Genomic DNA, 21,385 nt, shown 5'->3' on the forward strand with positions numbered 1-21,385 from the left:
TTCTCAAGATTCTTATACCTCATTTAGTGTTGATGATGTATGCAATTTGAATGAAATATTTTATCCCAAAGATTTTAGTGAGTAAGATAAACTTCATTTGAGATTTCAATTGTAATATTATGAGCTTGATATACTAAAACATCCAAAGTCTTAAAAATTGTTTATTTTATGAGTTGTGTAAAGCAATGATTGCTTCTTAAAGATAAGAAAATCTAACATTTAATCGATAGTTGAATTCAAATAATCTTAACTTTTTTTGTATCTATAACAGTTATGAAATGAGTTTTTTTTTTATAATGAAGTTGGTGAAAAAATCAAGAATTTCATTTTGATATAATTATTGAGCTTATTAAAATAGAATTTGATTTTTTTTTTACTTGTATTTATATCTCTTGAGGGCAAGCTAGATTTTCTCTTTCTGCCCTTAATTCCCTAGTTTGTGTACTTAGAGTTTGGAGTTATGAAACAAATCTATTCTACTTTGAAGTCTAATTGATTCTCAATTACGTGTGTACCATTTATTTTCATTCACTTTAGATCTTTACTTCCTCAATCCTATCAATTATAATCATTTTAGTTTTTTTTTTCTTACTTTTTTGCCCTTAATGTTGTCTCTAAGGAAAGATTTAAAAAAATACCAATCATGTATATCTTTCCTAAGATTCTACCGCTGCTTAAGATCCTAATTGAAAAAGTTTCATCTTTGTAGCAAGTTTTTTTTCTTCAAATTGACGCAATGTGTAAAATTATTGAAGAAACTAGTATAGTAAGAGAAAAGATTGGATAAATAGCACAATTTACGCTACTATTATTGGCCCAACAAAGTGGCATTGATAGGACTAATATTGTTAAAATTATGAGTTTAATTGTAAAATCATATAATTTTATAAAGTTAATATGTATTTATTGTATACAATCATTTTAAAAACTTGAAAAACAGATAAAATCATATTGAGATATTGAAAAATCCTTAAACTTATAATTTTACTCATACTCATTTCTTAAAATAAAAGAAACAAGCCTTGTCTCTTCAAAACTTCCAGCAGCCGCGCGCCCCTCGTCTATCTTTTCTTATGTTCTTATTTTATAATAGAATCATGTCTCTTGCACCTCTCTCTCGCTTTTCAGAAGTTGAGATCTGGTTTTGATTATGCCCTTAGACTTAATCACTTCAATGTAAGTCATACCTTCAGGGATTGGCTTTAAGTGTTAGTGAAGACTCAAAATTAATTTTACTTGTGATCATTGCAGGTAAATCCAAATACTCGAACTGCATTATATGAACTAGATGACATAATTAAGCATCGAGTTCAAAATCATGGCGTGTTTCTCGACATTTACTTACTTTCATATGTTGCTTCCAATTCTCTTGCTTGTTTCCTGCATGCCTAATCATCGTAAGCATGAACAAGACGAGACGAAAAACTATATGCTATGAAATCAGAGAATACCATTTGCGTTATCAGATTCCCAATTTGTTTCCTTTTTTTTTTTTACTGCACCTTATTAATACATAGCTTAAATTTATTCTCTTTTAAAATCTTTTATTCTCTTTTATTCTTGTTGGCGCAACCAGTTGAATCCCCCCCCCCCCCGTCTCTGATCAGGTTATAAGACAAAAAGAAATATACATTCCCTTGCAACAATAACAGCTTGCATTTATTTATCTCCATCTCTCTCTCTCTCTCGCTCTCTCTCTCTCTCTCATTATTGTCTGTGCTAATAATAGTCGGGGAGGTTTTAATTGCTGTTTGATTGTTTTTCCAATTTTCATAAAGGGTGCTTTGCTATATATTTCCAAGCTTATATTTCATGTTTGCCAATTGAATGCTGATAATTCACTGGCTGCAAAACTGCCACTCACTAATGTGACTAATCCTCGGATATTTAGGAGAATATCTGAAGTCAAGGAGAAGGAAACTGGAGGAGATCATTTACTCCATGATTGTACAGAAAATTTTAGACAATGTCATTTCCATGATCCCATTAGATATTGCCTATCAGATCCCACTGGACGAGTAGGTTTTTGGCCAAACCAGGAACAAAAACTTGAAATGATACAGAGCCACCTGTCTATTGTACTTGGAGAACGACTAGTCTGCCCCCTTGAGACCATTGTTGAAATTAGCAAAGTTGAGCACTATTTGGGAGGCCAGATACAAGGATTGCTGAGAATGGTTCCATTGAGACGGCTAGTGATGAAGTTGTATCAACCACATCCTCTGGACTTACTATGCCGGTCCTGGAGGCGGTAGCTTTTGGATCATTACCATGGGATGCAGAAAGCTATGTTGAATCAAAATGAACAGTTTAAAAACACTTTGTTTAGCTAGCCTTTGTTGCTCTCTGCAGATGTATAAATTACAATGCGAGGTCTTTTTCCTGGTGTCAATGGATAAAATGTAACCCGTCGCTGGGAGATAGATGGTAAAGCACGATGCAAGAGCTGATAAATACAAATATATCTTCTTTTTATTAGCAAGACAACAACGTTTAAACAAGGAATGGAAGCTGCAAGCAATGCAGGTCTGAACTCGACAACTTTTCATTCCTGCTACTTGTAGAGGTGACTCAAATGTTACCATTCCCATCATCCGTTCTGCTTGTGATTCTCGGTTGTTTAGTTGTATCTTCTCTGGATACCTTTAAATTTTCGTAAAGCAGGTGATACTGTGGAAAACCAAGAAACAGTTATGAAATGGCATCAAAATGTTTTTATTCCAAAGATATCTCTGTCCAACTCTCCAAGGATATGACTGATGCTCCAGGAGCTTCAAGATTGTTTAAATCTCTAAATAATGATCATGCTTTGCGGAGATTTTGACTTAGCAAGGCCATTATTTTACCTGTCTTCTTTCATTGCCTAGTGAGTTGTGACATAACCTTATCTTCTGTTGATTTCTTGGATCAACCTTTTGACCTGTATGCCCTCATCAGAAGCATCTCCGTTTATACCTGTCCTTTTGCTCTATCATTCTTCGATTTTTTTTGACACGCATCAATTTCACGGGTGTTACAGTAAAAGAAGGCAGAGAATCTCCAAATAATAATAATCAAGTGAAGAAGGGTGTTTAAATAATCATTTCCTGATAAAGTGAGTTCGTCTGGCATCGCTATCGTCTTGGCAAGACCTGCATTTCTCTTCATTATAGTAGTCGCTAGTGTGTTTTATATATTTGTGAATTAAACAAGTATATAATATTTATTGAAGAAGAAAGCAAGCGTCAGTGGGGATGTAGCTCAGATGGTAGAGCGCTCGCTTAGCATGCGAGAGGTACGGGGATCGATACCCCGCATCTCCATTTAATTTATTACATCTATGTTTTTTTTCAAAGAAGTTAGCTAGTTATGTATGATATTTATAACTATCCACTTTTGTGATGCTATAGCCTATATAGCAGTACATTCTACAAGGTGTGGGGATTTTACTATATATCAAATACTGTTTACCATTTTACTATGGATTAATTCACATTTTTCTTTTTTATTTTTTTTTATTTTGACCCTCAACTTTATTTTCTCACAATTTTATCCTTTTTAAACCAAATTAAATGACAGTTTATTCAAATTATTGACCAATGACAAGATTGAAAGAAGAAAGATAAATATAAAAAAAGACATAAAAATAGGTGGTGGGTTCATATTTAACATGAAAAGTTCAGTTTATTCTTCAATCTTTTCAAATAATTTTGATATAAAAAATTATTTTTTATTATTTTTTCTTAGTTCATGGTTTAATATACCCATAATGTCATATATATATATATAAAAACGGATCAGACGAGTTATGGTTGGACCTACCAACACCAATCGGGTCATATTAGTTCAAAATCCTTTGTGAAGTTTACTAGACATACACTTCACAAACACATTGACAATAATTGCATTTTTTTTTCTGCATAAAAAATCAACCCGATCTTTGACAAAACTTAAGCCAAGAAACTAGCATAAGCTATCCAAGAAAATATTATGAATAATACAAATTAACAAGGAAAAACAATAATAAATTATCAACTCATTACCAAAAAAACTAGCAAAATAACAACGAAAATCATCGATATAAAATATTATGCGCCAGTTTCCAACTAAATTAGCTACAAAGAATTATTAAGACTTTGCGGTATGTTGTTTTCGAACATTGTTTTCTTAAGTTATTATTATTATTATTATTATTTTAATTTTTGAACTTTTTTTTTTCATGATACATATAATACTTGGTTGAAGGAAGGATACAATGATGATCTTTCAACCTATCTGAATCTGAATCCAGATTTGTAGTTGGGGGATCATACAGTGGAGCCGATAGAAATCAGGTGTATGATATCTCTAACACTACGACTAAGTTCTTACAAATGACCCACAATGTTTCAACCATTAGATGCTCACAATCGATTCTGAACACTCAAACTTCGGAGTTCAAAGCGATTTTAGACTAGTGAGTTAAAGATCAAATGGCCTATCTTGGTGCTGATTATGAATGATTCGATGCCGAGATGATCGAACTCCACCAATTGTTATTTGAGATAAGATCACAGATGAGTGGTACATGTGCTCTCTCTTATTTGCTCCATGATCTAGGAAAAGACTCACCTCCTCCTCCAGCGCCTTTATTCTAAATTAATTATATCTGAACTTATGAATATTTAAATTTATAATAAATATTTGAATTTTATATTAATTTATTTTTTAAAATTATTTTTTGTTTTTGTTTAATAAATATTTTTAAATTATTATTGACGGGGTAATTGACAAACGTAGTCCATCGATATATTCTAGAGAGTTGAAAAAGAATTATTGAAAATATTATTGCCACTGTTTACACACTAACAAAATAAAAGACGGTTTGTTTGATGGCTATATGTCAAATTCACTGATGGACAAAAAAATCACTGATAAAATGATATATAATTTTTCTATCGGTGATATGTTATATTCAGTGATGGAAGTACCAATGGAATGAAGTGAGAACATGTATTTTTGCGCCATTTGTCTGTCAGTAAATCCATCTATAAAACTATTATTGACAGACTCATTGACATACCACAAATCACTTACGAGAATTTTTTGACGGATTATTTCTGTCCGTATTACGTCGACAAGTTTCTTGCCGATGAATTATAAGTATAAATATCAATAGAAAATATGTCAATAAATCTAAAAGTTTTTGTAGTGTTTTTCGTTAATATTTTTCAATTTTTTAGTGGTGAGTCATTTGTATAAAAATAATAAAAACTGAAAAAAGAAAAAACAAATAGACAAAGGCATTTGTTCACACACACACACATATATAAAAATGAAAAAAAATAAATAAATCATACTCATGGTATTTGAAGGGTTGGCAACGATTCATCTGAAAAAATAAAAATAAAAAAAAGGAAGAGAGAGAGAGAGAGAGAGAGAGAGAGAGAGAGAGAGAGAGAGAGAGAGAGAGTCTAATTAATTAGGATGAGTGGTTTAATTTTAAAAATAAAACGAATAAGAAGAAGGGTCTGGTCAATGTATTTACGGATAATTTTGTAAAATTAACGGAGTTGATAAAAATTTGACAGGAATCCAAGTGATTTTTCTACTACAACAAAAAACAACGACAAAGTGCGGTCGTAATAACGACGTGGCACTTACTATAAACGCCACCGTTAGTATCGGACGCGGTTTGCCCATCTCCTCGAAGCTTTCTGTCTCTTTATGCCGTTACTCGTATATTCCATTATTCCAATAAGGCCCTTCAACTCCTATCAAAATACAGAAACCACTTGCACACGCCTCCCTCCCTCCCTCCCTCCACCCTTTGACCACACTGCCCTCCTGTTGCCTCTAGATTTACAGAAACCTTGTAAGTTATTGTACAATTCGCCGAAGTTCCAGCTGGGAACAACAGCGACAATTATAGTATTCTCTTATCCTCTCTCCACCTAATCCGATAGAAATGAAGATCACAGCGATATCACGAATATTTCCATCAAATATTATTCTTGAATTTTTAATTTATTATCAAACACTTTTAAATTCAAATAATTACCTAATTTTGAGAAATTTTATTCTTTTAATTTTTCACAACATAAAAACAAAAAAACATTAATATCACAAGGAAAAGAATCAGATATTGCATCAAAGACATTAGTCAGATTATGGTTTTTGAGGATTGAGAGTTAAAATGTTTACGACAGGAAATGTTAGAAAATAATATAAATTATATCATGAGATCTCATCTAATAACTTAAACTAGGGGTGAGCAAAAAAAACTGAATAAACCGATTAAACCGGAAAAAAAAATAACCAAAAAAACCGAACTGAAAAAAAAAACCAAATTAACCGATTAAAAATTCACAAAAAAATTCTGATTCAGTTCGTTTTTGGTTTCTAAAGTCTGAAACCGATTGAACCGAACCGAACCGAACCAAACCGGTTCAACCAGGCAACACTTGAAAAAAAATTAACTATAAATACAATGTTTTCTAACCCTAAAATCACATTCAGCCATCCCCCTTCTCTGCAGATCTCTTCTCCTCCCTTTACTCTAACTATACTCCCTTCTCTACATATTTCTCCATGTACTCTCACTTTAGTCTATAAGTATGGAAGCCCCTTTGAAAGCATTATTTATCTGAGTGAATCCCGTCTTATGACAAGTTTAAAAGAAGAACTATTGAAAGCTGGGATAATGGATTATCTTCTCGAGAAAGCTAGTAAGCCATCTACTTTCTTTCCTTCACCCCTCAAGTAGTAAGGTTTTCCACCCTGCTGGTCCTAATCAAATAAAAGATCTTATCCGGCTACCTATTGGTCGTTTTATCAAATCTTGTTTTAATTTTTCTTCATTTACTCTTTAGTCTCTGCTTTGATTCCCTTTACTCTCCTTTGCTTTGATTTATCTCCCCTCCCTTTACTCTTTGTAAACCTAAAGTTATATGCGATAAAGGAGATGATATCATTGAGATACCAAGATGAAACATCACTTTAACAAGTTTCAACGAATTATTAATGAGTTGCCTGCAATGGGTATTAACTTTGATGATGAGATACATGGATTATGGCTTCTTGAAAGTTTACAAAACTATTTAGAATGTCACTGTCTAACTCAGATGTTCTAAACGAGGAGATGAGAAGAAGGATATCGGGTTCGTCTTCCCAATCACTAATTATCGATTTGAACCGGTTTGGAAGGGAAAAAAACTGAACCGAAATTAATCGGTTTAAACTGGTTTTTGGTTCGATTCAAAAAATTAAAAAAAAAATTCAGTTTGGTTGTTTATTTTGGTTTAAAACCGGACCGAATCGAAAATGCTCAGCCCTAGCTTAAGCTATTGGGTTTAGATGGTTCTTTGACATGATATCAGAGCTTTGATGACCAAACAATCATGAATTTGAATCTCACCATCCCTATTTATTTGATAAAAATTAAGCATAAGGTACGTGACACTGTGCAAGTTTAAGCCCAAAAAGCTTTCACTTGAGGGGGTGTGTTAGAAAATAATATAAATTATATCCTGAGACCTCACTTAACCGCTTAAACTATTAGATTGAGATATCTTTGACATGAAAGGATTGACTCCGTGAGGATGGAAATGGAAATGAATAATACAAATTAACAAGGAAAAACTTAATTGTTTTTGTGAGCATAATTGAATATTTATCTTTTTAAGAGCTCTATAAAGAAGATCATTATATATATATATATATCAAGTGATAAAGAAGGAACCTGGCCCGGATAATCACCTAATTAACTACGCACCAAACCATTGTGTCATTAGGTCATAAATTGTTCTATATATATATATTTTTAATATTCATGTAATAAAGAAGATCATTATATATATATATATATATATATATATATATATATATATATATATATATATATATATATATATATATATATATATATATATATCAAGTGATAAAGAAGGAACCTGGCCCGGATAATCACCTAATCAACTACGCACCAAACCATTGTGTCATTAGGTCATAAATTGTTGTATATATATATTTTTAATATACCTAATGATTTTTCGAAGGAGAAGAGAGATCATATAAATAAATAAATAAAAGGAACCGTAACAAAAGGGCAGCTAGCCATATGTTTTATTCTTTTTTTTTTTTTTAAAAGGTAGTTGAACCAGAAAAAAGAAAAGAAAAGAAAAGAAAATGGAGTGGTTAAGTACACAGCCAGCTAGCGAGCGAGCCTAAGACGACACCAAATCTACTTCATATATACTAATAGGAAGGTCGCCGTCTTAACTCTAAAGAACAACAAAGGCTGGCTTCTCGCATGCTCATAATGAATAAGCGTTGCGTATTTTTTAATCTATTTTTGCATGCTAAACCTCCGTGCATGGAATCTGCGAGCCCCACACCCTCACCATCCAGCTTAATTAGTTGTCGCCTCACTCCTTGACTTGCACCACAAGAAAACTATATTTCTAGTTAGGTTATGCAACTGCTTAATTAAGAATATAGTTTCTCCACAATCATTAACTCACAAGCCAACGAAGACAACAGGCTAAAACAAGTAACTACCGATTGCAACCACCGCCCCCTCATATCCTTTGGAAAGTGGCAATAACGTCAAATCGAAACATTCAAAGGGCGTTTTTGTACAATAGCACAATTCAAAACGACCGCAGACTTATCCAACCCTTATTAAGACCGTCCTCCTCTCCTCCTCTCTCCCCCTATCCCTTCTCCTTCGCCGCATTCCGATTCATGTGGTTTTGTATATATACACTTGCAGAGAAAGCAAAGGAGGATTAACGAGAGAGAGAAAAACAATAAATAATAAAATAAATTTATGGTAAAAAACAAAATGGATTGCTTATGCTTCTGGTCTCTCTCGAAACCTTTCTATATCCTTCTCTTCTTTTTCTCCTTTCCTCGTTTGATTGCCAGCGCAGCTTTCAATCTCTCCACCATCTCCTTTGATGAGGGTTACAGCCCCCTCTTTGGCGATGGCAACCTTGTTCGTTCTCCTAATGGTAGAACCGCCCGCCTCCTCCTTGATCGCTTCACAGGTATATATTCGCATCTTGTACTTTTATTAAAAAAGTCTCAAGAAAACCTGCATGTATAATTTCGTTGGTCGATAGTTAATTTCGGGGAATTTCAGGTGCGGGTTTTATTTCATCCAAGATGTATAAATATGGATTCTTTAGTGCCAACATCAAGTTACCAGGCGACTACACAGCCGGTCTCTGCGTTGCCTTCTATGTAAGTGATCACAAGTAATCATTTATTCCTTTCGAGAATAGGAAAATTGTTTTTTTTTTTTTATAATCCGTTCCTTTTCTTTTCGAAGAATTATCTTTAAGCATTTTGGTTTGGTAAGACCTTTGAATTTTTTTTTTTTTTCTGGCTTTCATGTAAAGGATCAATCCGATTCTAATTAGAATTCGCTAAGTCATCTCACGCTTCTTTTCGGCAATTAATTGCATCTTTTAAGGCTCTATTTATGATCACTTTTCTCATTAGCTTTTGGAAGATTTAATACTCTCTTTGTTATCTTAAATTTTCCGTGAGAAATTCAGTTGTTTGATTGAGAATCCTTAAGTCTTGTCTTCATAATGAAGATTTCCCTTACAAACATTTTATTAACTTGGTTCTGCATGGTTTTCTTTTTTCTTTTTCTTTTATTCTTTAAATACCCACAATAAGGAAACTTGGCATTTGGATTTGAGTGGCTCCTGCAATTCTTTTGTGTGTGTGTGTGTGTGTGTGTGTGTGTATGCTATCGAACAGTTATATTAAAAAAATATTTAATGTCAAATTAATAAATATGATTATCATGGTCAATATATATTTATCAATAATGATGAATGCTGTGTTTTTTCAACGCGGGCGCAGACATCAAACGGGGACGTGTTCGAGAAGACCCATGATGAATTGGACTTTGAATTCCTAGGAAACACCGAAGGGAAGCCATGGAGGTTCCAAACAAACTTGTATGGTAATGGAAGCACGAGCCGTGGCAGAGAAGAAAGATATAGATTATGGTTTGACCCTTCCAAACAGTTCCATAGGTATAGCATTCTATGGACGGCAAAGAACATCATGTGAGTTGTCTTCTCCCTCCAACTTTATACCCACCTCTTGGCTCCTCGCTGGCTATTTAAGTTGTTTTCTTAAACATGATGTGTGTGTTTGCACATACACGTCAATGACGTATTTTATGTCATGCAAAGCTTTTGTTTTCGGTTGTTGTTTGACCTATCAAGAGAGGGGGGGGAGGGACACAGGTGTAATAAAGGAAGAGAAGTTGGCAATTGCGTGAGGGAATTGGGATGTTAATATTAATTACGTCGACTTATTAACGAGACAACATTTTTAGGTTGCTTGTGATCCTGGTTGGTTTTGGAGAGGGATGCAAGCTAATTTATTGTTTTTCATCAACACTACTGTCTTTCCAACTTTAAATTATGTTTCTAGGATCAAAACAGACTTTTTAGGAGTGATTTTTCCTTTAGCAGGAGGTGCTTTCTGAGGTAAAAGTTACGCCGGAAAATTCTAGCTGTACTCGGATTGAATTCGCAAAACTTTAAATTAATGAAGTGAGCACAATATTAAATATGCAAATATTTCTTAGGCCACCAACTTGTGAGCTCCTTGATTTCTATATGCAAGATTGACTGCTATTTTTATTTTTATTTTTGTAATAATTCTACCTACTGGGTATAAGTAATTATCATCAACCACTTGCCACCATTTTACAAAAACAAGTAAATTAATTAGTGATTGAGTTTTGTAGCTACTGCTATTGATTTTATCCTTTTCTTGATTCCTGCTAATCTCCGCAACTCACATCCACCAAGATTTCCCCCCCACTTTTGACTGACTATGAAAGGTGCCATTTATGGTGGTGGGTTTTCAGATTCTACATCGATGATGTTCCCATCCGAGAGGTGATTCGCAGTGAAGAAATGGGCGGCGAGTACCCATCAAAACCAATGTCCCTGTATGCTACAATATGGGATGCGTCAAATTGGGCAACTTCCGGTGGCAAATACAAGGTCAATTATAAGTATGCACCATTTGTGTCCGAATTTAAGGACTTTGTCCTAGAGGGATGCCCTTCTGACCCCATCGAGGAATTTCCTTCAGTGGAATGCTACGAGAGTTATTCTAGGCTTGAGAGTGCCGATTATGCCACCATAACAAGGAGACAACGGTCAGCTATGCGTAAATTTCGCCAGCGTTACATGTATTATTCTTACTGCTACGATTCATTAAGGTATCCCGTGCCGCCACCAGAATGTGTTGTGATTCCATCGGAGAAGGACAGGTTCAGGAACACTGGTAGATTGAGATTCGGTGGCAGCCATCAAGGCCGCAAACGCCGCTCAAGGCGGCGAGGTCGAGTTCAAGTTTCTAGCATAGAATATGATCCGGATGTGTGATACCATATATTCCATTGATTTGTAAATTAGTGTTATCGTTTGGGGTTTGGCTTCCATTTTGTATTTTTTTTTTAAAATCTTTGTTTATTTATATATATATATATATATATATATATATATAGAGAGAGAGAGAGAGAGAGGGATTGATCGAATAATCCAATTTGGTGATTATATTGCAGCTGCGTGCATGGTTTGGATTTTTTGTTAGTTCAATTGAGACGCTTGGTTACTAGAATAATTATCGCGACATTATAGTATAATGAATAATCCAATACCGGCCATAACATGAAATATATTCAAATAGCTAGCCATAATGATCAAGGACTTGCACCACACTATCATGGGTGCAATATATAAAGGGAGATTGTAATTAAATATCAAATGTTAGTATTGTCTAGAAATGTGCTGTATTTAAAAAAAAATTATTTAAGAATTATTTTGATATATTAATATTAAAAATATTTTTTTTACTTTAATATATTTTCAATATAAAAATTCCAATATGGTTACGTTAACAGAATGCTAGTCATGAAAGGTCATTATGGGCGTTGTTTTTATGTTCAATATAGAATCACATTATTGTGAAAAACAAAATAAATTATGTACTAATTATTAGTTCATGTGACATATTTGACTTCATTTAAATTAATTAAATTATTAAAAATGCACAGCTGGCACATAAACAAGCACGAAATGTCATGATAGCGTGTGGTAATTTTGTCCTCAAATTATTTTGATGCTTCAATAGAGGCCTTCTATATTTCATAAAAAAAAAGAAAGTATAATTCTTACAAGGTGACGAGAAATTGAAAATGGAAAGAGACTGCATATTGATGGGCAGGTGAGAAAGACAGAGGATTTTATTCGCAACTCTTACAGCAGAATCGCCATGCCTTTGAATCAGTGAGAGCAGTTGAGCACAAAAACATTAATAAGCCGGAGGAGGTTGATTTGGCTGATATAGATTCAACAATTACCAACTCTGGAAGATGTTTCTGACTTTGACAATCAACCGACTCTGATAATCCGAATAGGTCATCGATCATAGGCGTCGCAAGCAACCTTGTGTATCTGGATGTATTTCCAGCTGTTTCCCTTTAACTGATTGACCTGAGCGGCACTGGGGACCATCGGGGGCCGCCGGCGAAAGGTCTTGAACAAGGACCATTTCTATTCTCAAACCTTAATAATGAAATCACGAACGAGGAGCTTAAGCCCTGTTTAGATTTGAAAGCCCGGCACTAAAACTGTCTGCTGCGACCAGTTCGCTGATAAGATACACGTTTGCCGTAAAAGGAAAAAATATAACAGCAACTATGTTCATAATATGCATGGCAGAAAGTGAAGAAATGAAAACGAGGAAAGAATGATAACCGTCCCTTTTCATTGCATTAAAATCTACTAAGCATAAACCAACTAATATTTGGAGGAAACAGGGGATTTGTTCTGTAACATTCTCAAAGATTTTCAATCAAACAGTGGAAGAAAACCTAAAATTCAAAGATGTAGAGAAAACCTTGCACTGCATGTCTACCTATGATCAATTCTAAAAGGAAAGAAGGAGAGAAGGTAAAGAGTGCAAACTTTAAATCGTAAAAAGGGTAAGATGTTAATCACATTAGTTTCTGAAGTTACACCTGAAAATCTGTAAAGAATTGAATGTATTGCTATATAACCCACGCCCTGTATGAACATCAAATCTATGTTAAAGATCATGAAAAAAATACATGATGAAGCCTGGATGCAGCCCACACCAAGATATAGCAGAAACACGAAACTCATGAGAGTTGGAATAGCCCCCCTATTTGAGTATTTCCTGATGGAGGGTCAATAGCAACCCAGAGTAGTGAAATACATATAGAAAGGAGCCCCGACCAGACATAAATGATGGTGGGTGTCTTTCCACGTCTTCCCATAAGCCCTTTTGCAAAGGGGTAGAGATGAGCCAGGACCCAAAAGCTGAAGAACACACCTCCGAGTAAATTGCTCCACTGAGGTGCGTCACTGTATATAGTTCGGGAAACTCCGACTCCGATTGCAATAAGGTTGACCATAATGATTGTGCAAGGTGGTATCATAAGAGATGTCCATTTGAATACATAGAGATCAGAAAACTCATCATCAACATCATCTCCACCTGATTTAGATGTTAGTGTGAATGAAATCTCAATTCCTGCAACCACCTTCAGTAGCCCCTGGAGCACGGCAACAAGATGAGCACTTATGCCTCCGATTAACCAGAACTGCTCGTTCCTCCACCACTCTTCCAGTGTAATTCCAGACCACTTGATCTCAAGCACAGCAAGAATACAGAGGGTCAAGCTGATGATCAAGAGGTATACTAGGAATGTGACAGTTAGAGACGCAACTATAAACTGATTGGACAAGAGTGCAAGTGCGGGAAGGAAGCAGTAAACGATAAGGAACAAAGAAGTGAAAGGGTAAATTCCAACATTGAGGTAAGCAATCCTCTGCAGCAGCTTCAACCTATGACCACCCAGAAGGGCATTGTTGCGAGAAAAGAATATCTCAACAGAGCCAGTTGCCCACCGGAGAACCTGATGAAGTCTATCAGTAAGATTAATAGGGGCAGTCCCACGGAATGCATCCCTTTTAGTCACACAATAAACTGATCTCCATCCCCGTTCATGCATCCTATACCCAGTGACCACATCCTCAGTTACAGACCCGTAAATCCATCCAACAGATTGGCCCCATTCAGTCTTGTCTTCATACCAGCAAGAGATGACATTCACTGCCTCTGCAATTGTGGCTAGATGCAGGGGCTCCCTTGGATGAGTTAGAGCACCAGGAGGTCGTCCATATTTAATATATGAATTATCAGCGAGGGGCAGACCTTGAAATGCTGCCACCTGTACAGAATCAAGAAACAAACTTGAATTTCCAAATTTTCTAGGAATAAGTGCAAGGTTCATTTCCTGATTGTCTGTGTCTTCCGCTTCAGGAGACTGGCCATGTTCTGGGGCAGAAGCAATGGCAGCCTTCTTGTGACGACCAAAGAAGCAGCTGCAGCAGCTGCCATGATCCTCATACCGTGGAGGATCAAAGTTATAGAGGGCTGTCCGACGAAACAGGCATCCTGTTCCAACGTATACTGGACCTTGTATCCCATCAAGGGCTCGCATGTTGACATCAAAGAAAACAGAGTTGTGATTGGCATAGCGATCAGAAGGATCAATTCCTTCAAACCTCTGGGGAAACTGAACATAAGAAATGCCTTCACCACCCTGGTCCATCATGAAGCACATACCTTCTCTCAATGCCTGGGAGTTGTATATGTAGTGGTCACAGTCAAGGTTAAGAATGAACGGTCCATTAGACATAACAGCAGAAGCTCGAACCAGTGCATTCATCGCTCCAGCCTTCTTGTTGTGATCATAACCAGGTCGCTTTTCGCGAGAAATATAAACCAACACAGGAAGGCGAATGTCCACTTCAGATAGGTTCATCGAACTGCTATCACCAGCTGTTCCTTTTAGTGGTTCCTCAATAGGAGGCTGCAACATTACCTGCAGTTGATTTTTCAGCCTGTTATTCAACACATCAATCTCACTACATATAAAACACTTGAATAAATTTCAATAGAAGTTACCAAGTACCCTTCTGGGCAATTAATGCATATGCCACGGAACTCTAGTAACACTATGCCTAAACTTTTTGCCTCTTAATCAAGGAAAATAACACTCCATATAGCAAGCAAGATGTGATGAGAAATTAATAGATGCTTTTTCTGTTATATTAGATAACAAAAAAGAAGAGTTCCTGTTTAAGTTTTAGAACTCGTAATCTTACCTGTATGATGCTGGTATGATCACCCCTAGTGTTCTCAGGTGCTGGAACTGTCCAGGTGCCAGGCCAATGGGTTCCATCAGCCATCCAAGTAGCTTTTGGGATCTTCAATCTATCCATTGGTTCATCATCACCTCTCTCTTTCCATCTCTTCATTGCCTTAAGCTCCTCTTGACTATTATAAGCATCAGAACGTCGGCGCATTGAATCAGAAAGGCCATTAATTCGAACCTTGAACTCATCATACTCGCGTTTTACCCGCCTTCGATCTCTAACAAAATCTGGGCGGACCTTTGTCTTGTAAGGATCTCTCTTCAGATTGAAATAAGATTCTGGGTTTCTGGGTTCAATTTCATGCTTCCTACAAAATGGAACCCACAAGTTGGCAAAACTAGCAGCCTCTGCCATGGCTTCAAAAGTAAGCAGAGATCCTCCATCATCAGAAACATAACACGAGAGCTTCTCAACTGGGTAGTCAGCAGCGAGAATAGACAGAATGGTGTTTGCAGTAACAAGGGGTGGTTCTTTCTCTGGGTCTGCAGTAGAAACAAAGATATCTATACCAGGAAGATCAGATTTTCCTGTAGGATTACCTGGACTAGGAGTTTCAAACTTCTCCTTCAGAACATCAAGGTCAGCAACGCGGTTAACTGGACAGAGCTTTGGGAGCTGGTCCAGTAGCCAAGAAAAAGCAAACCAAATTTCACAAACCAGAGACATGCCCCACAACCACATTGCTTCTTCATTAGGATTTGAGACCCTCCAATACAGGAAAAATGCAAGAACAATCATTCGGACAAGGATTAGAATCCTGCAACAATAGTTCAGCAGAACGCATGAATTATAAAATCAAATTCCTATTGCGCGTAAATGCTGTGAAAGGCAAAAGCTCCCAGGAATAAGAAAACAGAAACTCAGAATAATCATGTCATGTAATGATAACCAAACAAAGCTAAAAAACATGACCAAAAAGCAGAAAACTTTAAAATTTGCTGTAAATATGGCAGCTGTAGTATATATAGCGGATCGAGGATGGAACAGAAGACAAAGCAGTAATGCAAAGTGCTCCCAAAGCCTATAAAGTTATATAGCGATTTAAAGTCCAGAGGTTATATGGTCCATATGCACACCAACGCAGATTGAGCTAAATTATACCTGTCCAAAGGAAATATACGAACCTTGCAATTCATAGAAATTGGTAAAATGTTCAGAAACTTCAGTGTCCCGGACTGATTACAAGGACATCTCTTACTGTTCTGTAACTCTCTGTTTAACTTGGCTATAATCTACCAACCAATACATTGCAATGGTGCACAGATTGTTTTATGCTAGAAACGACTCATGACTTGAAAACACAACCGGTAAATTTATGTTACAAGAATGGATTAAAAACCCTATTCCTGGATCTCTGTATTATTTATTCACCACACCAGATAAGCAACGACAGGACTCAAGGAAAACTCACAACTCAGGGTAACTAAAAGAGAACACGAGAGGAAAATTGGTATTCTTACCGATATGGAGCAATAACTGCAGCAGATATTTTCACTTCACGGGTTAGCATTTTCCATTGTTTCTCAACAAATGTTTTAGGGACACCACTACTCCCCTCATCATTGTCATTCACACCATCTGTTGGCCACACAGCATTTCCATACCCATAATTCGTCTTTGACTCAGACAAAAATTGGGTATAATCAAACTCATCACTCTGGCTCTTCGCCAACGCTTTATTCGATTCGGCGAAAGATGACCTCCTGTTCAACTCAGACACATCGTGACTCCTATAAGGCTCTTTACAACCAGGACATGTCCCATCACCAGTAGCTAAGGCATCCTTATAACAATCCCTACAAATTTTGTATTCACATTCACAAGGCGCTAAATCATCAGTGATGACCTGAGCATCACAACCCGACATCGCACAATACGACCCTTTTGCGCTTGCTGTTTGAGGATGGCTTGTTTGGAACTCGATCTTCTTCTCTTTCAAATGCGCACGCGTAGCGCAATTATGCCCACCAGTAAACATAGAATTCGACGTGCAACTCCTCTCCAGCTTCTTTTCATTCTCTACAGGGGTTTCCATTGGCTGATTATCAGGTGTGGGCGGTATCTGGACTGTATATGTAGCAAATTCTACACTGCCGATTTCACTATCAAGATCGTCCCTTGAGTCATTGTAGTGGTGAATTGTGGGCGCTCTTCTTAGTTGGAATGGATCAGCAGCCATGTTGTTGACTGTGTAATGTTTAGCAGACAATATTGAACTGAACAGACCCTGAAATCAAAGTGTTTATATGAGCAAAAACAGCCCAAGATCAAGCCTCTTCTTTAGAGAGAAAAAAAAAAGGTCCAATCTCTCTCTCTTTATCTCCTCTTTTTAAGACGGGAAACATGGGTTAAAGAAAAAAAAAACTGAAAGCAGAACTCGTGTATATGACCACAGATAACAATTGACGAAATAAAAAAATAATCCTGTCTTTGAAATTTTCACATGAACATAGAGTCTCAAGAAAGTAGTTGAGAAATGAAGCAAACAAAACTGGAAGAGAGAGTTTCTTACAAAGCGTGCCTATTTATACAACAGGAAAAAAAACACAAAAAACAGAGGGACCTAGTCCAATTCAGAACATCAAGCCACCAATATTATTTCTTGAAACCCATCATATCATATCAATACTGACACTAATAACATTTCTATTTTATTACAAAAAAAAAAAAAAACCTTTTGTGGAAAATGCAGGTCTGTCCGACTAAAAAGACCGAGTCCCCTGTTTGTGATTTTTCTAGAGAGGTACATACAAGCAGATGTTTTATGGTAGTGGTAATATTTTTTATTTTTTTAAATGATTTTTGTATTATTTTTGTAAACGAGTGTGAATTTACAGTTTCAACGCTTAGTAACAATAATGTTTTTTTTTTTTTTTGATAGATATTAAAGGCGAGGATGTGAATGCGAGACATGTGGGTATGGTAATAAGTTCAGTGAATAAGGAAACACGGCTTTTACTCGTAACCAAGAATCTAAAATCTGACCATTTATACTGGGGTCATTTTCGGCACTTTGTTTTTTCAGGATGTCAAGCCGCATTCTACGCGGTGCTTTGGGGTAGGTTTTACTAGTGCGTGTTGCTAATTTGCATTCCTTTTTTTTCTTTTTCATTATAAAAAAATAAAATTATGACGCAAACCAATATTTTTATTAGATGACAAGGTTATTCCTATGTTAGTTTAAGTTTTTTATTTAAAATATTGCAATAATGCATCCCTCATTGATATGATATGATGTATTTAAGAAGAATTATTGGTAATTTAAATGATTTAAATTTAAAAAATAATAACACAAACAGATTGAAGGATAACAAGATTTATTACAAATTAAAATTCTAAAATTCAAGCGCATTATAATAATTACGGAATAGACATTTAAAATACTTAATTTTTATTAATTTTATTTGTCAAAAAGCTATCAAGATGTACGTGATCTAAACGATGTTTCACAAAAATTTATTTTTTAATATTTTTAAATTGTTTTGATTTGTTAATATTAAAATAAATTAAAAATATATTTTAATATATTTTTTAGTGAAACACACTTTAAAAAAACAGTCATTATTCCAATATCAAATACTACCTACAACACTTTATATGCTAAATATAAAAAATAAACTAAATAAATTATTTTCTTTGAAAAAAAAAAAAGTATCCAAAGAAACTTGGAAGTTTTGAATTCTTTAATTTTATATATGTGCAATGATTACGCTGATATGCGCCATACAATGTGCTTGTGACGTGATAAGAATCAATATGCATAATTTTACACAAGTTAAGTGACTTGAACCTATGCGCGTCTTCCGGATTGGTATTTCTCTAAGAAGACAAATCAAGATCCATAGACGCTACCTATCAAAGAAAGTAACGATGGAGGTCATAGATATCCACCTTTTCCTCCTTTCCTATGATAAAACTTTCATGTAATTTAATCCAAGCTACTATATATATATAATATATATATATATATATATATATATATTGTTTGATCATAATTGACCACCGAACTAAAAAAAAAAGTGGACTTTGCTCCCTTTAGCCATGTGCATTTTTCCCTTTTTATGATGACATTCTAATGTGTTGGGCCATGCACGCACTCCCCCCCCCCCCCCCTCCAAATTGTTTTATGTCGTCATGGTAAACCAACGGCTTAAAAGTGAGTTTCCCCTTTCCTTTTATGTTTTATTTTTTTCTTTTTCTTTTTCTGAGAATGTATCGTGCACCCATGAGAAAATTTCAGTTCAGAATTAATTAGTAATATTTTATTAATTAATTTTTTTTTAAAAAAATAGATATAAAGAGAGAAAAAGAAGATGAAACTCATGACTCGCTAAAATAATAAGAATTTCTTCATATGGAATTTTTCTCTTCTAGTTTTATCTATTTTTTAAAAAATAATTACTAAAATATTACTAGTTATCCTTGAATAGTGTAAAGTTTATCGTTACTCGTGAAAGACTATACAAATTCTCCCTATTTTTGTCCCAAATGAATGGTGTGAATGGTTGGATTGTGATTTTTTATTAAATATTTTTTTTATTAGATATTCACTAGCAGCCAATATAAAATCTCTCATTAAATATTATTTTCTTCCAAGCCTTGGATTCTTAGTAATGGTTGGTTGGTGATTTTTTTACGTTTACTAGACAACCGATGATGAGTTGGATTATTTATAATGGCAAGGAATAAATCTAAATAAATCAGGATAGTGAGTCCTATATATATATATATATATATATATATATATATATATATATATATATATATATATATGTGTGTGAAGTATTTGAGTCAGCTTACGCATATCTTAAATTAATCCTTACAAGTTCTAAAACTAACGAACAAACAAGTTTTAAGTAATCATTAATATTAATAATCACAGGATTTAAATCTAAAATAAAAAAAAATAAACTTATTAATTTTAAATTTTTTATCATTAAACCACTTACTAAATAAGTAATCTATGTCGTAGCATATATTATAAAAATAAGCACTTGAATCTCCTCATCGTTGATGACACTCAAAATTGAATTCATCCTTATACGCGGAGTTAGCTTATTAACCTAGGCAGCCACGGGGTTTGGATCATGTGATCTTATCTTTTGCTTCGAATTATACAATAAAACGTGGAAAGAGCTTTCTTTTTCTTAAAAAACAGAAGAGAGAAAAGAAAAGAGGAATATTCTTATGAATTTGAATGGTTTATTTAAAACTCAAATTAATTAAAAATTAACTTCAGTGCTTGAATGTTGATTGTAAAGTAGAAGCGATGATTAATATAAGATATGGTAATTACTAAAGAAAATAATTGAACCGAGGATCGATACATCATTAATTAATTTATATGATCTATGTGGAGACAGGAGAGAGATATTTTGGAGCGACCTAAGAACATGAGGAATGTTCCAGCGAGGATGTCGCTTCTAACCGCGTGCGCGTCCACACGGATAGTGCGCCAACCAAAGAGGAAGAGGAGAGAGAAAGATGGCCTCAACTGGTTTATGTTGTTTTTTTTGTTTTGTTTTTTATGTGGGCCCCACAACAGCTTCTCACACGTGACCTGAATTCCCCATTTTCACGTTTGTAGTTTTGTTTCTCTAACACTGTAGATTTACAGTTATGGGCACTGTGGAGTGTGGATTCATTGTCCCAATGAGTTTTTTTTCTCTCTTATCTTTTTTTTTTTCCTGTTTGAAGAACTAATTCCAAGCTAATTTAGCTAAAATGATTAAGGAATGATAAAATTAAAAGATTGATAATTAAAATATAAGATAGAGAAAAAAGGTGTTGTTTTAAAAAAGAATTGCAAAATACTCAACTTAATCCTCATTTTTTATTAAATATAACAATTGGAACCCTCTAATTTTTTAAGTTTTATTAAATATCAATTTTGATCTAAAATTTTATTTTTCTAATTTTTTTTAGTTTTTGGTTTGAGAAATAATAGTAAAGGTAATTGGATCTAGATATTAGAGAGAAACAAATGTCGTTGACTTCGATTCCAATTACTAAAACGATCAATCTTTGTCTTAATCGATCCAATTTGATGAAGGGAGTTCTAACTTAAGTGTTTTTTTTTCTTTCTTGGAAGAGCCTAAAAACATGTTTAAGCTCAAAAGATTTTCAATTTTGGG

The 21,385-nt window shown here is 34.8% G+C and overlaps 2 protein-coding genes and 1 non-coding gene across 4 annotated transcripts; 2 read left to right on the forward strand and 1 right to left on the reverse strand.

The window, feature by feature from the left end:
- Positions 1-3,229: 3,229 nt before the first annotated feature.
- TRNAA-AGC (transfer RNA alanine (anticodon AGC)) lies at positions 3,230-3,302 on the forward strand. Its single transcript has one exon. It is a non-coding gene; the product is annotated as a tRNA-Ala (tRNA).
- A 5,346-nt stretch (positions 3,303-8,648) lies between these two features.
- On the forward strand, positions 8,649-11,457 carry LOC118039209 (probable xyloglucan endotransglucosylase/hydrolase protein 30). Its single transcript, XM_035045836.2, has 4 exons — positions 8,649-9,008; positions 9,104-9,204; positions 9,838-10,046; positions 10,862-11,457. Exons 1-4 carry the CDS (start codon positions 8,789-8,791, stop codon positions 11,385-11,387), a joined length of 1,056 nt encoding a protein of 351 aa, XP_034901727.1. The 5' UTR covers positions 8,649-8,788; the 3' UTR covers positions 11,388-11,457.
- A 1,500-nt stretch (positions 11,458-12,957) lies between these two features.
- LOC118039208 (cellulose synthase-like protein D3) lies at positions 12,958-18,082 on the reverse strand. 2 transcript variants are annotated; one of them, XM_035045834.2, is made up of 4 exons: positions 17,926-18,082; positions 16,712-17,478; positions 15,201-16,008; positions 12,958-14,917 (listed from the first exon to the last, which is right to left on the reverse strand). In XM_035045834.2, the coding sequence occupies exons 1-4, from the start codon at positions 17,998-18,000 to the stop codon at positions 13,166-13,168; spliced, it is 3,402 nt and encodes a 1,133-aa protein (XP_034901725.1). In that variant the 5' UTR covers positions 18,001-18,082; the 3' UTR covers positions 12,958-13,165. The 2 variants fall into 2 exon arrangements, with proteins under 2 accessions (XP_034901725.1, XP_034901726.1); XM_035045835.2 differs by lacking the exon at positions 17,926-18,082 and adding an exon at positions 17,764-17,851.
- Between the last annotated feature and the right edge of the window lie 3,303 nt (positions 18,083-21,385).

This window comes from Populus alba, chromosome 1 (genome assembly GCF_005239225.2).
Source record: "Populus alba chromosome 1, ASM523922v2, whole genome shotgun sequence".
Taxonomy (NCBI): Eukaryota; Viridiplantae; Streptophyta; class Magnoliopsida; order Malpighiales; family Salicaceae; genus Populus; species Populus alba.

Coding starts and splice junctions, on each gene's coding strand:
- LOC118039209 (XM_035045836.2), top strand. CDS start 8,789: ATGGTAAAAAACAAAATGGATTGCTTATGCTTCTGGTCTCTCTCGAAA. Junction 9,009..9,103: donor CCTCCTTGATCGCTTCACAG/GTATATATTCGC, acceptor GGGGAATTTCAG/GTGCGGGTTTTATTTCATCC. Junction 9,205..9,837: donor GTCTCTGCGTTGCCTTCTAT/GTAAGTGATCAC, acceptor ACGCGGGCGCAG/ACATCAAACGGGGACGTGTT.
- LOC118039208 (XM_035045834.2), bottom strand. CDS start 18,000: ATGTACCTCTCTAGAAAAATCACAAACAGGGGACTCGGTCTTTTTAGT. Junction 17,479..17,925: donor ACCTGCATTTTCCACAAAAG/GTTTTTTTTTTT, acceptor CTTTGATTTCAG/GGTCTGTTCAGTTCAATATT. Junction 16,009..16,711: donor GCAGTTATTGCTCCATATCG/GTAAGAATACCA, acceptor CTATTGTTGCAG/GATTCTAATCCTTGTCCGAA.